The 18164-nt window shown below is 34.8% G+C and overlaps 1 protein-coding gene and 1 non-coding gene across 3 annotated transcripts in view; one reads left to right on the forward strand and one right to left on the reverse strand.

The window, feature by feature from the left end:
* Window positions 1–18076, forward strand: part of PPP6C (protein phosphatase 6 catalytic subunit) — a 29041-nt gene extending 10965 nt beyond the window's left edge. Inside the window, exons 2-7 of one of the 2 annotated variants that reach the window (XM_063082355.1) lie at window positions 3729–3824; window positions 10538–10603; window positions 11784–11925; window positions 13344–13423; window positions 13599–13808; window positions 14578–18076. In XM_063082355.1, coding sequence (XP_062938425.1) covers window positions 3729–3824; window positions 10538–10603; window positions 11784–11925; window positions 13344–13423; window positions 13599–13808; window positions 14578–14826 — 843 coding nt within the window. In that variant the 3' untranslated portion in view covers window positions 14827–18076. The remainder of the gene's footprint in view (window positions 1–3728; window positions 3825–10537; window positions 10604–11783; window positions 11926–13343; window positions 13424–13598; window positions 13809–14577) is intronic. The other variant, XM_063082356.1, reaches the window with a different exon arrangement.
* Window positions 4383–4446, reverse strand: LOC134366311 (U7 small nuclear RNA). The gene has a single exon (XR_010022290.1). It is a non-coding gene; the product is annotated as a U7 small nuclear RNA (small nuclear RNA).
* Window positions 18077–18164: the final 88 nt, after the last annotated feature.

Raw genomic sequence — 18164 nt, forward strand, 5'->3', positions numbered from 1 at the left:
GGCAGAAGACACTTCAGCAAAGAAGATATACAGACAATAAGTAAGCATATGAAAAGGTGCTCTACATCACATGTCATTCAGAAAATGTGAATTAAATAACAATGAGTTACCACTACACATCTGTTAAAATGGCCAACATCAAGAAGACTGACAACACCAAATGCTGATGAAATTGTGGAGCAACAGGAACTCTCTTTCCTGATGGGAATGCAAAATTGTATAGCCACATTGGGAGACAGTTTGGCAGTTTCTCACAAAACTAAACATACTCTCACCTATCTAAGTAATGACTATTTCCATCCCTGCAGTTGCTTAGGCCAAAAGCCTCAAGTCATCCTTGGTTCCTTTCTTTCCCTTAACACCCTGTATCCAGTTGGTTATAAATCTAGTGGATGCTGCCTTCAGAAAACGTCTGGCGTCTGTCCACTTGTCACCATTTCTTACTTTTACTACCCTGGTCCAAGGCAGTATTAACTTTTACTTAGATTATTGTAGAAGCCACCTAACTGCTCTTCCTGCATTTGTCTTTGTCCCTTACCTACCCTTGTCTCCCTCTTCCCTGATAGTCTTTTCTTTCTTTTCTTTTCTTTCTTTCTTTCCTTCCTTACTTCCTTCCTTCCTTCCTTCCTTCCTTCCTTCCTTTCTTTCATCTATTTATTTATTTATTTTCTGCCAGTACTCCATTTTCAACACAGTAAATTTAAGAGTATGTCAGTCTTTTACATGTAAGGACCTGGGCTTCTACTGAGTGTAATAGTAAACCATTAATTAATAATAATTTAATAGTATAAAGTCCTATTGTTCACCCCCAATGACCTAAACAATTCTGTGGCACTCTCCTGTTTTTCTCCTTATTCAGTCCTCCCTAACCACACCAGCCTCGATCTTGTTTCTCAAACACAAACATGCTTCATGTCAGGGCTTTTTGTGTTTATTTTTTTCTGCCTGCAGTACTGTGCCCCCATAGCCTTGCCTCCTTCAGATTTTGCTCAAAAGTCGCTTTATCGGTAAGGTTTCCATGCTCTCCCTCTTTAAAATAACAACCTCCTCTCTATCTCTTTTTACAGTGCGTCAGTTTTCTCCATAGCTTTTATTACTATCTGATAAATTACTATATACATTTTACTTATTTGTCTCTCTTCCTATTAGAGTGTAAGCCCCTTGAGAGCAGAGCTTTTAGTCTGTTTGGTCATTGCTATTTCCTTTGTGTCTAGAACAATTCCTAGTAACATTAGGCACTAAATAAATACTTGTTGCATTGAACAACTAAATATTCAAGGTAGTATAGTGGAAAGAGGTAGGAAACCTGGATTCCAGATCTGTCACTAAGATTAAGTAGCTTTATGACCTTAATCTCTGTGAGTCTCTGTCTTACCATCTGAGTCAAGAGAGAAGTTTAGCATAGGAGATTTTTAATGCAAACCAGAATTTTATAACTGAGAGACAATCTTTCATTGTAAAGTTAAGGCTCAGAGTTTAGAAACATAGTTTCTCTCACCAGTATCTACTCCTGTTAGAAATAATGGATGTATTATATGGCAGGACTGTGGATTTGTTTTGAAGCATCTGGGAGTTGTGGGAAATTCAACATAAGAAGGAGCTAGCTACACAGGGCCAGAAGGATCTCAGGCCAAAAGGAAAGAAAACCTTGTCTTTTAGGTGCTATTTGAAGATCAGGAATTTATCCTAGGAATAAAGACAAACCATTTGATGTTGAAGTTTTCTGTTTTGTTGTCTGATATATAGGAAATAAATAGCTCTATTTCCCTTATTTTCTTCTGGGGGCCCTTTTTCATCTTTCTCTCCCATTGTGAGTTCTCTTCTATGCTTGCCTCTGTACAAAATATTGTAGCTATTTATAACTGTGTCTCTCATATATTAAAGAGATTGTAGCATTTAGATTTCTTAATATTTAAATTATTTTCAGTATGCTTGTTAGTTTAATTTCGCCTTTTTTGGCAGACCTATCATAAAATGCAGTAGGCTTCTGGCAATGGTACAAGCTGGTCTCAGATGGAAGGAAGGTTCCCCTCCAGTTCCTTATGTATAGCAGGAGTATACACTTCCTTTTCCAGAATACTGCTGTGAGAATCATTTGCTTTTTTCTATGAAACTTTTTGGTTTGAGTACTTTTAGTGGACAAATGTTTTTGAAATGCAAACATTTAGAGTTCTTTTTAAAAAGTAGAGTGACTCCTCTGGGACTGGCAGAGCTCAACCTTGTTAACACTAAGGTCACAGGTTTAGATCCCCATACTGGCCAGCCACCCAAAAAAAAAAAAGAAAGTGACTCCTCAATTTTATGATTTTTATTTATTTGTTTGTTTATTTATTTATTTTGTTGTTTTTATTTTTTTGGAAGCTGCCCAGTAGGATCCGAAAGCTTGACATTGGTCTTATCAGCACCATGTGCTAATGAGTTTAGCTAACTGGCCGGTCCCTACTCCTCAATTTTAGATTTGTACTTCGTAATTATTTAATCATAGTTAATGACATAATTGTAGATTTATATGCAGTTGTAAGAAGTAATACAAAGAAATCCCAAGTATCTTTTTCTTTTTTTTCTTTTTTTTGATTGTTGGCTAATACAGGGATCCGAACCCTTGACTTGGTGTTATGACATTCTGCTCTAACCAACTGAGCTAACTGACCAGCCCCTCAAGTATCTTTTACCTAGTTTTCCCTGGTACTATCATTTTGTAGAACTATAGTACAGTACCACAACCAAGATATTGATATTGATACAGTCCGTGATCTTGTTTACATTTCTCCAGTTTTACTTGTATTTGTGTGTGTATTTAGTTCAATGCAATTTTATTACATCTACAGGCTCATGTATCCAGCACTATACTCAAGATACAGAACAGTTCCATCACAAGAATTCCTCATGTTGCCCTTTTATAGCCACACCTCCTTTCTTCTTGCTGCCTCTCCATAAATCCTAGATCCCCTGTCAATCACCTTTCGATTTTCCATTTCTATAATTTTGTCATTTCAAGAATGTTATATAAATGGAATCATACAGTGTGTAACCTTTTGAGTTAGGGTTTTTTTTCACACAATGTAAATCCCTTGAGATTAATTCAGGTTGTTATGTGGCAGTAGCTAATTTCTTCTTATTGATGAGTAGTATTCCATGATATGAATGCACTGTAATTTGTTTAACCATTCACTCATCGAAAGACATCTGATTTGTTTTCAGTTTTTGGCCATTATGAGTTAAGCTGCTATGAATATTTTTGTATGGATTTTTATGTGAACATTAGTTTTTATTGCTGAGAGTACAATTGTTGGGTCTTATGGAAGGCACATGGTTTGCAATTGACTTTTTTTTTTTTGGTGGCTGGCCTGTATGGGGATCTGATGCAATCGACTTTTAAAATTAGTGGATAACAACATTTTATTGTTAAAATTATTTACTCTTACATTTCTTTTTTTTTTTTGGTGAAAAGAATCATTTTACAGTTCCTTGTAAAGCTATCTGACTCCTAGAACTTATTGTCTGTGTAGCCAGGGAGGGAGTTTGCATTTTGGAGTAGTCGTTATATCATTCTATGCATTAGGAACTGTATGTGAAGCAAATCTAACCCCAAAATCATCACAGGGAAGTCTCCTCTTCTATCAGAATGTATACGTAGTCTTTCTAAGTATTAGTCCTTGTATTTTTTGTATTTGATCCTTAGTTTTAATATTGTCGTAAAAGTGTGCATTTTTTTCCTCTTCTTTCAGAGGCTATGTGACTATGTTTGTGACCTCCTCTTGGAAGAGTCAAATGTTCAGCCAGTGTCAACACCAGTAACAGTGTGTGGAGACATACACGGACAGGTAAAATTTCTTGAGCAGATTTTTAGGTTTTGTACCGTTCATGGTCCCTGTGTGTTTCTGTTTGTGCTGCAAAATTTTTTAAACAATAACAACAACAAAAAAAAAAACACCTGGAGGTTAGCTAGGTTGCCTCAGTCTCTGTGACAGTAATAATTCCTGGTTTATCATTCTGGTGATTAAAAGCAGCAGTCAAATTATTCATGGAGTTTGTTGAATTAGACTTTCAAAGTGAATAGAATACAGCATTATTCTTTGGAATGGTGGGGAGGGGGGTCAGTTGGAGGATATGAAACATAAACGTGAACTGCTCATAGTAATTATGATTAATAGGAGATGTTTTGGTTTTAGGCACTTTTTTCTATTCATTCATTCTATTTATTTCATATATTGTTGAAAATTTATCATGTTTTTTAGTGGGAATGAGAATAGCAAAGATTCAGAAAAGTAAAATTGTTGGTGCATGATTTCACAGTAGATCACTGATAGAAGGAGATGCAAAAGATTTAGTTCATTTTTTTGTCTGCCGGGTTGGGTTTTTTTCTACCCATGTTTGGAGGGTAGGGCGGTTTCCAGTAAAGACTGGAAAACCTGCTAGACACATTTCCAAAGAGCTGGGGTTTTGTTTGTTTGTAAGAATTTCAAAACAGTGAGGGGAGAGGCACATCTCATTTTTAGACTCTTCTGTCAGTGTTTGGCCTAGTTGAAAACCTTATGTATATTTGTAGAATTTTTTTTACTGGGAAATGAAAGCTGAACAGATCACTCATGGCCTGCTATATGCATACGTTGTCGTTGGGGATATAAGACCTATAGTACATAGTGAACGATATAGTTTTTATGAATGCCAGCAGGACTTATTGTCATCTGTGCCATTTCCCTGCCTTACATATAACTGCATAAGGAGCAGAAATGTGTGTAAATTGGCTCTGATTAGGGGTTGCTCCATGGGTAAAGTTCTGTTTTGGCTACTTACATGGCTGTTTTCTTTTTGTTTTTTCATGGTGTTTTCTGGATGGTTGATGTTATAATAAATCTGACATCTGCATGTCTTCAGTTCCTAAACAGAGGCCCCATTGTGTCATCTTTGATCTGTTAAAATTATAGTTGTCAAGAGTAGACTTTAAGAATGGATTTCTTAAAATCTCCATGTAACTTCTCTCCAAAAGTATATTTTGCTAACCTAAAGGATCTTAATATAAGCAGTACCTTAATTTCTAAAAACCAAAATAAGCCAAATAATATTTTCCCCTGGTTATAATATTAAAATTGAGGAGTTACTTGTCTTATCAAGAACTTTTTAATACATGAATTGAAGCTATGATCAAAGGTCAGGAAGTTAGAGACAACCTCAAACTAGAATAAATTAAATCATAAAATTGTACTTCTATAGTACATATACCTTCAGTCAAATGTACAATTCTTCCTAACATCTGTCTTGTGTTTCAAGATTAACAACGTGCTTTTTCACATATTCTATGTCAAATTTTTTCAGAGTCCTATGAGATAGTATCTTTTTATAGAGAATGAAACTGAGACTGGAAGATTGAAGAATTATCCCAAATTCGTTTAGCCACTATGGGGCAGAGCTGAGATTTGAAACTTATCTGGGTTCCAGTTGCACGTATTATTTTAAGACTACCACCAAACTGTGAACACTGTTTCTCTGTACTTGCTAATCAAAAACATCGGATTTAAGCCTCTAAACATCTCCTGACTAATTAAATCAAATGTAAGATGCATCCTTTGGGACTTATGCAGTTGTCTTCCCCTTGAGGTAATTCTGGAATTGCAGGATTGGGTTATGAGTATGAATAAACATGTTCGTGAGCACATTGTGCTGAGAAGCACTGAAGCAGTGTAATCTAGTGAGGAGATTATAGACTTCAGTGTCAGACACAGCTTGGTTTAAATCCTGGCTTGACCACATACTTGCTATTTAAGAAGCCACTTCAGGTCACTCAAAAATTCTCTGCCTATGGACCCTTGGTTCCCTAAAATGGTACAAATGCAATGGAGGGCAAAACTGCTGGTGCCTCAATATGAACAAGGGAGTGGCACCAGATTATGCTGGTTGTCACTGTACTCTTCACCAGTGTGCATGCATAGTAAAATAAAATGACAGTTAAGAATGGACTTGGTAAAGTAGTAAATATTATTAATTTTATTAACTCTCAACCCTTGAGTGTATATATCTTGCAAATAGTCTGTATGATGAAATGTGAAGTATGCATAAAGCATATCTGTTTCATACCAAAGAAAGGTTTACTCAAGGAAAAGTACTTGTGCAATTCTTTGTAGTGAGCTGAAGGAGTTGCTTTTTTATGGAACACTATTTTTCCTTGAGAGAATGAATGACAAACTGTGGTTATTCAGACTCAGGTATTTGGCAACCATTTTTGCAAAAGTGAAAGAAGTGAGCCAGTCACTTCAATGAAAACAGTTGATAGTATTTGTTGCCAATGACAAAATTTGAGTTTGCTAGTGAAAAATTGGAATTTTGGAAAATTTGAGTTCACCACCTTGAGACTAACAGTTTCGGATATTAAAGACTTTTCTGATGAGGCGAATGGTGATGTTAATGAATAGAGTTTTTTGGTGATGGATAATGAAATGTCATTTCCATTTTCCAAATAACTAGTGGATAATCCACTCAAAATGTGAAATAAACCAATCAGTTTAACAGAGTATGAAGATATCACTGATGTGGTTTCAGATTTCATATTGTGATTAACCTTTAAGTTTTTTAACTGCCGCTTGTTTAGTTTTGGTATACTATTAAAAGAAAAATATGCACAATTACCTGAAAAGTTATTGAAATACTTCTCCCTTTGGTAAATGCATATCTGTGCAAAGCTGGATTTTCTTCATATACTTTACTCAGTATATCCCAATAAATTGAATGCAGAGGCAGGTTATGAGACTCCAGCCAAGTTCTATTTAGCCAACATTAAAGAGATTTGCAAAAATGTAAAGTGATGCCAGTTATCTTCTCAATATATTTTTGTTTTGTTTTAGAAAAAATAGTTTATTTTTTATTAAAATGTTTGTTACTATTCAATGGCTCTGTTATTGATTTTTAAAAATTAGTTCAAATATTTTTTTAAATTCTTAGTTTTAATTTCTAATATGGTAAATACTGAATTATATAACCTACATGAACAAAAGCTTTTTGGGGACCTCCAGTTTTTAAGACCACGAATGAGTCTTGAATCCAAAAAGTTTGAGAACTACTGAGCTGGTGGCTGTTTCCTTGCCTCTGATGATGGAATAAAATCTGCTTCTCAGGATTGTTTTTGGCTGAGAATAAGAACATTTACAGATTGCTTGAGATATGAAAAACATATAATAGATAGTAGATAATATTTGTGAAATAACATGGGCTTCCATTAACGTAGGATGAAGGTAATTGTCTGTACACGTTTATTATATGAATGAATTTTGGAAACTTCTGATATAGAATAGAGTAGGAACTATGGGTCATTGAAGCAGAATATGTAATCATCTGTTTATCTGAAGGGCAAATAGAAATTTAAAGCTTTTGTTCAAGAACAGATGTCTATAAACATTAACAGAATAGTTTAAGGGCACCCACTCTTCCCCATTACTTTCATAAAAGCAACTGACTTATAAAAATTTTAATGTTTCCTTTCTGACTTTGTGTGTTTACATATTCAATTTCTTTTGTTTTTGGTGCTGATAACACCAGGGTCAATGATTCAATCCCTGTACTGGCCAGCCACCAAAAAAAAGTGACTTAGGTATAATAGAATTAATGTGAAGTAGGTTTACAGTTTAAAAAGAGCAATAGTGAGATGGGGGATTTGTAATAATATCAGCTCTTCTTCTCCATGAACAAAGTAGGTCTCCATTGATTTAGTCTTCTCTAATGTCTTCTCTCAATTTTCCAATTTTCAAAAATTTTTATAAGATTTGTTTGTAGATACCATATGTTTTTGTTGCTACTGTAAAGGTCCCCTTTTCTTTCTGAATTCTGTTAGTATATAGGAAGGCAGTTCGCTTCTGGTACGCAGTTGGCATTTGAACTTACATCCAATCAATGGTATTGTTAAATCCTATTATCAAATCTAAGTATTTGTTGGGTTTGTATATCTATGAAGCAATTATCTGTGAATACTGACCATTTGTTTCTTCCTTTCCTATCCTATATGTTCTACATCTTTCTCTTGTCTCATTTTGGTGATATCGGGAGAAAAAATTTTCTTTTGTTTTTTTGGCATTGGCTGGTTTGAGGATCTGATTCCTTGATCTTGGTGTTATGACATGGAGCTCTAACCAACTGAGTAATCGGCCAGCCCCCGCTACTGAATTTTTTACCTGGTAGAAATAAATTTGTGGGGCCGGCCTGTGGCTCACTCGGGAGAGTGTGGTGCTGACAACACCCAATCAAGGGTTAAGATTCCCTTACTGGTCATCTTTTTATAAAGAAAAAAAAGGAAATAAATTTGTGTTCCATTCTTTTCCCTAATCATTTTTCCATTTTGCTACACAGTTTTCATCATAATTATTATTTGTGACCGCACAAGGTCCTTGAGTTGGTAGATCATAATTTAAAATATTCCCTTATGGGCCAAGCCTGTGGCGCACTCGGGAGAGTGCGGTGCTGGGAGCGCAGCGACGCTCCCGCCGCGGGTTCGGATCCTATATAGGAATGGCTGGTGCACTCACTGGCTGAGTGCCGGTCACGAAAAAGACAAAAAAAAATAATAATAAATAAAATATTCCCTTATGTTAGTCATGAAAGCTGTTTCTTTTATTATAAATGATGTCATAACACTTTATGTTTACATAACATTTGGGTTTTTTTTCCCTTTAGGATGTGATATAGTTACAGAAGTGGAATTACTATAAACATTTTAATCGGTTTTGAAATGTTTCTACAGATTGCTTTCTGAAAAGTGAAAAGATTATGACAATATTATGGGAAGATATATATGTGTGTTTCTTTTTTACTGCTCATACTGTATATATATAAATTATATTTCATACATCACACACACACACAACATGCACCCCCCATATATACCTCTGTGGAGTGAGAAGTATACTCTCTTCACAGTTTTATTAGTCCTTTTTGTGTTGCTATAACAGAATACCTGAGACTGGTGATTTATAAAGAAAATGAAATTTATTGCTTACAGTTTCTGAGGCTAGGAAGTCCAAAGTCTATCTGGTGGTGGCAACAGTGACTCAGGGGTCTCACATTGCAAAATCATGGAAGCAGAGAGAGCAGAGCAAAGAGAAAGACAGACTCTCCTCTTTTATTTTTATTTATTTTATAAAGATGACCGGTAAGGGGATCTTAACCCTTGGCTTGGTGTTGTCAGCACCACGCTCAGCCAGTAAGCGAACCGGCCATCCCTATATAGGATCTGAACCCATGGCCTTGGTGTTATCAGCACCGCACTCTCCCTAGTGAGCCACAGGCCGGCCCTCAGACTCTCCTCTTCTTTTAAAGCCCTCAGAACCATGTCCCTGACCACCCTTTTTAATCCACTCACTACTGCGTGGTCCTACTATCTAATCACCTCTTCAAGGCTCCACCTTTCAACTACCATAATAAGATTTCGCCCTCTCTTAACAGTCACAGTGGAGGCTAAGTTTCTAATACATAAAACGTGGGGGGCACAATTCAACCTTCAGTGAGTTTTTGGGGGACATAATTCAATCCACTATAACAGTAGAACGGGACAGCAAATATTTTGAGCAAATACACCACTTAACTGAAATTGAACAATTGTTTCATTTATTTGCTTGCTAATTTTAAATTTCCTAAGGTTTTTTTTTTCCAGTCTGAGAAGTAATGACTTTCCAGATTTTTGAAACATTATTATAAAAGATATTGCCTTATTTCTTTCAGTACTTAACATTTAAATTTCAGTTTTGTTCACTGTGACTAAGTTCCTATACTGTTTTTAGTGTTAGAAGTTTTAAGTGGTAATTTCATTTTCAAGTGTAAAAGATAAATGTGTTGGAAATTATTAGTTGTAGTTGGTGTAATATATTATAGTCAGTTCTCTTAATCCAAAATCTTTTTTTTCAAAAATACTATAAAGTTTTCTTTAGGAATTAGGATTTGGATAATGTAGTTGACTGAACTTTATCAAATGCACAATTTGTCAGTTACCAATTTTCAGTGAAATAGAATATGATGAAATATCTAATTGTTTTTTATGGATCATTGAGAAGACACAGCACGGCTGTGGAACCTGAGGGTACACATCTGCAACTCTAGAGCATAGGAAGGTAGCTCAGTCTGCTCTGCGTGACACTGTGCAGTGTCGTGTAAATTCATTTTTTGAAAAAAAGTTTTACACATTTGTTTCCTTATATTTTGTCTTGTTAAAATAGATGCTGACTATGGGTAGGGTGGTTAGATTAGCTTAATAGGAAGTTAGATAACTGATAAATGATTTCAAAATTCTCAAGAGATAGGTGGGCAAATGTATCGAAGAAATTTGAGAGAGGAGAGCCTGTAACTCTAATGATCTAGGAGTGACTTTATGGTGAGTTTTATTCAGTGCTTTTTTTTTAGGCTTGGGAATTGTGTGCTTGGCAGTTTTGCTTACACTTTATTTCTTATAAATGTAAATATTTGGAGTCCTCTTAACTGTTTCTTTACACATTTCGCTCTCAGTTTTATTTTACTCCCTAACAGGAATTTGTAATCAGTGTATATTGCCTTTCTTTTATAGTTTTATGACCTTTGTGAACTATTCAGAACTGGAGGTCAGGTTCCTGACACAAACTACATATTTATGGTATGTAAACACCAGTGATACCAAGTGCTCATTTAAAATTGAAAGAATATGACATTACGTGTAAATTCCATAATAATTTTATTGCCACGTGACAATTTAAATATGTGAAAAGGTGATTCTGTACTTTTCTGCATTATGCCATTGTCCTCTAGATGAGAATAGTAAAACACTGTACAGATAGGACTTGGTTGTAGCCATTAGCCATGGTTGGGCAAAAAAACAGCCCAGAACCACTGGTTTAAGGCATAAATCTTCAATTTACTGTTATTTTATCAAACTTTTTGAGCCTTCATTTTCATCTCTTATTAATCTATGGATGGATGGCTATACACACATGCACATTTGCCATGAAGGTGATGTTTGCTTACTTTCCTTTTGGAATGTAATGTTACTATGGAACTTTTTTTTTTTTTTTTTTAATTTTTGAATCCTTCTATCTTTATCCTTTTTTCCGGCAAGTTTCTAGGTCACCTTCCTATTCTTTTAGCTGTTTTCCTATTGGTGTAATATTGGCCCAAGTAAAACATTAATGGGAAGTGTAAATAGTACACATCATATGCAGTTGTTAAATACAAAGCTGAACCTGGAGCACTTTAATAATTATGGTTGCTTTTACCAAAAACAATTTTTTTTCTTCAAGTAGGCCTCTCTTCTGACATAGTTAAAATGATTTAAAAATTTTATTAAAGTTTGTTTGAAAATTTTGGCCAGCCCATGGCTCACTCGGGAGAGTGCAGTGCTGATAACACCAAAGCCATGAGTTCGGATCCTATATAGGGATGGCCGGTTGGCTCACTGGCTGAGTGTGGTGCTGACAACACCAAGCCAAGGGTTGAGATCCCCTTACCGGTCATCTTAAAAAAAAAAAAAAATTTTTTTTTTAGATTCACACGTGAGCTTTTACTAACACCTACTAATGTATGTAATAGAGATAGAAAGAGTTTTACAGGGAAAATTTTTCAGAGTATCGCACAGCAGATTCCTGTAGTCCTCTCTTACATTAGTAGAAACAGTTTACTTCCATTTGAATTTTTGTTAAAGCCCAATTTCCAAATAATTCAGAGTGTAACTGTTAGTTGTTATTTGGGGCTCATGTTTCTGGGTTTGTGCACTTTGATATAATTTTAAAAGAATGTTGTGCCTATTGTATTGTTTGTAATTGTAAACTTTTACTTCACAGGGTGATTTTGTAGATAGAGGTTACTATAGTTTGGAGACCTTCACTTACCTTCTTGCACTAAAGGCTAAATGGCCTGATCGTATTACACTTTTGCGAGGAAATCATGAAAGTAGACAGATAACACAAGTGTATGGATTTTATGGTAAGACCTTCTCTTTCTCTGATTCTGAATATTATTTTACTTTCCTCTTTGGAAAAAAAAAAACACACAAATCATACGTGTGCTTTATGTATTTTTTTCCTGCTTCCTCACTTTTTAACTCTCCCACATCCCCCAGTCAATTGAAAGTCATACCATGAAGAGAAGACCACTGTTAACTTTTTGGTGTTCGTTTTTCTAGATCAGTGCTTCAAAATATAGTCCTCAGTTTATCTCATTGGAATTATCTGGGGTGCTTGTTAAAAATGTAGGTTACTGGGCCCCACCATAGACCTGCTACTAATCAAAATCTTTTGGGGTGGTTCCCTAAAATCTGCTAAAGGTGAATGGTCTGCACGTTCAAGGTTGAGAGCCCATTCTAGTTTTTGTGTGTGTGTGTGTATGTGTGTATATACGTACACTCGTTTTAAAATGGGATCATACCTTTGTTTCTCACTTAATGCTATGTTGTGACCAGCTTTTTCACTTTATTTATGTTATTTTTATTACTACATCATATTATACTGTATGGATGTACCATAATTGATTTAACCAGTCTCTTTAGCATTGGACCTTAGAGTTTTTAAGTTGCTGTTATACACATCATTTTATTGTCACAAAGAGATATAATTTAGAAAATCGTGAGGATTGACCATAATATATAGATTGTCTTCTTTCTTACGTGGTTTTCAGCTACGCTTTATGCAACAGTAGTGTGTCTTTTTTTTTTTCTTCAAAATTAAGGAGAAGCCAAGGAGCAGAACTTCCGTGATGTTAATTGTAAGAAGAGATATGTGCCCAGTTAACTACATAAATAGCAGAGAGAGTGTACAATTGGCAATATGTAAGAACCTGATTGGCAGTCTGTCCTCAGTGATGACTACAGGTGTACCTACTAGAGCTCGAGTATTTACTTGCACAATTTGCAGAAAATCTCAGAAGAGACAACTTAGGCTTGAGAAATGTTGAGATAGGAATTACCCATGCTCCTCTAATTAAGGGTCCTCTAATTTGTTTGATTTTATTAATCTGCTGAATAAGGTAGTCATATTAAATAAATTAATCTGTTTGATTGAATTGCCTAGTATTAACAACTACCAAAAACGATGGCTTTGGGTTATGTGAAATTAGTACTTAGTTCTTCCTGATGATAGCATTTTGGCCAATAATTTCAGCTGCTTCTTAGGGTCATTCCTGGAATGAAAGGACCACATCCTTAGGAGATATATATAGTTAAACACTTGTCTACTTTTGGCTCTATGTGGAGAGCCTACCAGGGCTAAATATGTGTCATAACTTCCTGTCCTAGTTTAAGCTGAATTTCTGTTGTACTGAAGGCTGCTCTAGTACTGGATATATTGTTTATTTTTATCAGCAGATTCAGAACTTCATTAATGAGAACTCTTCTATTTCTTTCACAGATGAGTGCCAAACCAAATACGGAAATGCTAATGCCTGGAGATATTGTACCAAAGTTTTTGACATGCTGACAGTAGCAGCTGTAAGTTTATAAGAATCTTTTAAAACCTTAAGTATTTTCCTGCCAGTAACACATTACATATTTTTATCTAATTGTCATCTCAATTATATTTAGCATTCATTGATGACTTTAAATATGACTGAGTTTGTTATTATTATTATAATGCATTCAGCGCTTTGTTATCTTTTTTTACTAGTTAATAGATGAGCAGATTTTGTGTGTTCATGGTGGTTTATCTCCTGATATAAAAACACTGGATCAAATTCGAACCATTGAACGAAATCAGGAAATTCCTCATAAAGGAGCATTTTGTGACTTGGTTTGGTCAGATCCTGAAGATGTGGATACCTGGGCAATTAGTCCCCGAGGAGCAGGTTGGCTTTTTGGAGCAAAGGTCACAAATGAGGTAAAGCCAACATTTTTGGAAAAGTGGTTTGTTGGTTGCTAATGAGCTACATAAAGAACTATGGTGGCCACAGATAACAAACTTGTAGTCTAGTTTACTCAGACTATGGTGACTATGAATATCAAATTTCTAGTCTAGTTTATTCATGTATGTCTTTCTTTAATGGCTAAATAAGATCACATAGTGAAAATGCCTACGCCTGCATCCAGTTGGTCATATGTGTAAAATAAATGTTGCTTTTCTTTCAAATACTGTAGTCAAGTAATAAGATACAAGGACAAGATAGGCAACTTTTTGAAGTTCAACTATTTTTAATTAAAACACACACATACACACACGCACACACATAAACACACACACAGAGAGGGATGACCTTATGTTGTGAAGTACTCCAGCATAATGGAGTCAAAGAACTAGGTTCTGATTATTTTGGTGCCACTTAACTTAGATAAGCTATTTATCTAGTCTGAGCCTCTGTTTTCTTAAGTTGCAAAAGAAGGATACAAATCTCTTTCAGAGTTAAAGAAATGAACATACTAAATCCTCAGTAAATGATAGATATTGATAGCAATATATTATTAAACCATAAAAAAAGATTCCATTTGCCTAAACTTATTCAAATTATTGGGGTTAATTGTACAATGGGTTCTGTAATCATGAGAACTTTAATAGTAACAGGGTATGATACTTTATTTAAAAGGTTATTTTCTTATATATAGGCTGATTTAAAAAATGTTTTGAATACTTACAAAGCCTTTCTAAATTGCAGTTTGTTCATATCAACAACTTAAAACTCATCTGCAGAGCACATCAACTAGTGCATGAAGGCTATAAATTTATGTTTGATGAGAAGCTGGTAACAGTATGGTCTGCTCCTAATTACTGCTATCGTTGTGGAAATATTGCTTCGATCATGGTCTTCAAAGATGTGAATACAAGAGAACCAAAGTTATTCCGGGCAGTTCCAGATTCAGAACGTGTTATTCCTCCCAGAACGACGACGCCGTATTTCCTTTGAGGCCTTCACCCATCCTACTGACCCATTTTTCTGCCCTCTTCTTACCCCAACTTTCTTGTATTACTCTGTACAATATACTTTTTATTGAGCACTTTGCTGCTGAAATGCTGCCTCTTGCCTTTTTTTTTTTTTAATTTTAAATTATCTAAATTTATTGTTTGTTGTGGTGTCTATAGCAATGTTTTTCTATCAATTTTCTCTCCCATCCCATCCCCACCTTGGACTCATTTGAGAAGACTTGAGATATATCTTAATCTCACACTGCTGCATGTAGTTCTTGCTTATTTACTGGTCTGGGGAAACAGGATGTTTCCTTTTTTTTTAGAAAATCCAATTGACAGATTATACCAAAATAGTCCTCCTTTTCTGTCATTCAGCCTTTTGTTTTAGTTTGGTAAGTTCTTAAGAAATTTCAGCAGCAAAGTTGTTATTCAGTGGGCATGATGGACTATAAATGCCTCGAGTTATGTATACCTGTCCCAGCTGTAAGCTTCATTGTCCTTGTTGGATGATATTTTAAATGGATATAAAATAAATTGGTCTAAAGGGCTGCCCTTCTTGTTGTGTTTTTAAATTTTAGTTAAAAACTGCTACAGCTTATGACTTTGTACATTAAGATAATTGTACGATCTTTTTTCAGATTCCTTGTATTTTTTAATAAAGTAATCTTAAATAAAACCCAGATAGTTTAAGTGTAAGAAATTTTAAACAGCTTTCATTGTTAGCTTAAAGTTACTCTTTTTTTTGTTTTTTCCTAATCAGAGTTCTTGACCCTTTGGTTACTGAGTTTAAAATTTCAATTGAAATTCAATAATATTTATTTTTTAAAAAAATCACTAAACTGTGCCTAAAGAACATAACTGCCATATTAATGTTTTGGTTTATATCCTCTATAATTGAAAAACACTTAATACTTGTAATGCTGATGTGTTTATTTGATACCAGTTGGGTAGAATGTGGTCAATCCAGTTTACAATCTATCATGAATATCATTAAGTAAAATCTATGTACTTTTCAATAGGAATCATTCTTTTGCTGTAACACTTGACCTTAACTTTTAGAAAGTATTCATTTTTTAACTGCAACTGGAAAGGTTGAAAAGTCAGGACTCTTGTATTTGTGAACTGTAATCCTAAGCAGATTATTTAAAGTGTAGAAAGAAACAAATCGTCCTTTTTTGTAAAGGTCTGTGATACCGTATTTCGGCTATGTGTAAGTAATTTGAATATCCAAAGGGTTGTGATGATCAGTTCTTGATATGCAACTGTCCACTTAATAAGGACAAATGTTCCAGTATCTCTTGTGACTGTGGTCATAAATGATGTTGGAATGTACCATTTTGTGAAATAGCTGGTATCCCTTTACTACTATAATTGATTTTTGTCATTCCAGGAAATCCTTGTGAAGCCAGCCAATTAATAAAGCACTTTAGCCTCTGTTCAGGTAGTTTTGAAAACCAATTCCCTTTCAGGATAAGAACTTCCAGGTTACCTAAAAATGCAATAAAAATCTTTATAGTCTAAGCTTCTTGGCACATAATTTTTCATCAGGGTTTTCTTTTACTGAATGAGCACAATACTGTTTTGATTTTATTTTCCCCCAACCACTCAGCTCCTTGTATAGTTTTTAATTGTATAGTTATATGGAAGAAGTGGCTAAGACATTTGCTGCACACACTTAAATGTTGGGTCAGTAGCTTTGTGTTACTGCCCTAACCCCAGTGTAATTCAAGTGCAAAGGTATTTTTATCTTACGGGGATATGTAGCTATGTATTTTACTAATTGTGAAACACTGGAAATTAATGATGCAGACAACTTGGTGTTGTCTTTGAACAGCTCTCTACAGTATTGTTTTTCTGTTACCGTAAATTGTATTTAAGTGCTTGCTTTCCACTGCTTTTAAGTTGTACCAATAAAACCGGTAACCCTCAGCCCTTCCTTTCCCATTTGACTCTCCTTAGCTTACATTATGTAGTCATTTTTGTTATCCCTGTAATGTGACTTTTATTTTTTAAGTCATTGGTGTACTACATTTATTTGTCACTAGTTGGGCATGTGCCAATAATATTCTGTCCATTCCTTAACTGCCATATCTGTTTTGCCTGATTTCTCTTCAACTGAATAATGGCTTTTTGCATGGAAAAGAATAGTTTTTACTATTGGACGTGTAAGGGGAAGAGAGAGTGAATGTATTGGACTTTGTAAGCCTAAAGGAATATTCGGATCCCTCTAATAAATAAGGGCTATGTACTATATAGAGTAATCATGTGGTGGAAGATACTTGCAAGTAATGATTTGTAGGCAGGAGGATCTGTTACTCCCTGTATCTAGGCTGAATGTAAAATCCCTTATGTTGTATTAATGGGGGTAAGAACTATTTTTATTTGCCTATGATATACTTAGTTTCTAATAAAGTGTCCTAGGCTCTAGTGAGAACTGTCTACTTTGAATTGCCATGTACTCCCTTTTCTCATTTGGCTGATGTGCTCTTGGCTAGCTTTTTATAGGTTAATGTATTTCCCTGAAAAATCTCACTTTAAATGTGTTCATCTGGGTGTGATCCTAAAAAGTCTGGATCAAGAGTACGTCTAATATGCAACCTGCATCAGCTCCTATTCCGTCTGGATATCTAGAACTGTTGGAATATTTTGACGTCTTAAACCCTGGGTTTTGCTTCTGAAATAAGGCTTGAAATATTGTTCATTACATTAAGATTTGTGTGTTTTTGCTTTGTAAGCCCAGCACAGGTTTTGGAAAATGCTTGTATTGTGAAAGCAAATCAGGACTCTTTCTGAGCCTCTTTCGTTGTCAGAAATAGAATCACTTTCCGTCAGCTTCCAGAAAATTATGTATCTGTAGTTAAAGAGATTTAATAGCAAGAATCCAGATTTTTAAATGTAATTGTTTTAAAAATGCTGTTTGTAAAGCACCTTCAGTTCTTTGGATGAAAGGTGCTATATATCCCTCAGTGTAAATTAATAAAAAGATTATAGGAAGTTTGTCAAAAAATAATTTCATCTAATGCATAGTCTGTAGTATGTCCTGACAAGAAGTTAGCATTTTATATAACCTAATTTAAATTAAAAAATGCTTATTTCTTCACTTGGTTGCTTGACTGGTAAACAAAAGTGAAACTTTTTTTTGTTCTGCAGTCAACTAAGGTTCCAATTCTTTAATGGCAATATTTATTGTTATTACCTGAATCCAGTGCCCAGAACCATGCTTCATGAGATCATCACAACTCTTTCAATTGTGTATTTACAGTGTGCACTGATGCTGATGAAATATGCAGTAATAAAAAAAACAAACAAAAAACACCAAAAAGAAACATTTGGAAA

This window comes from Cynocephalus volans, chromosome 17 (genome assembly GCF_027409185.1).
Source record: "Cynocephalus volans isolate mCynVol1 chromosome 17, mCynVol1.pri, whole genome shotgun sequence".
Lineage (NCBI taxonomy): Eukaryota > Metazoa > Chordata > Mammalia > Dermoptera > Cynocephalidae > Cynocephalus > Cynocephalus volans.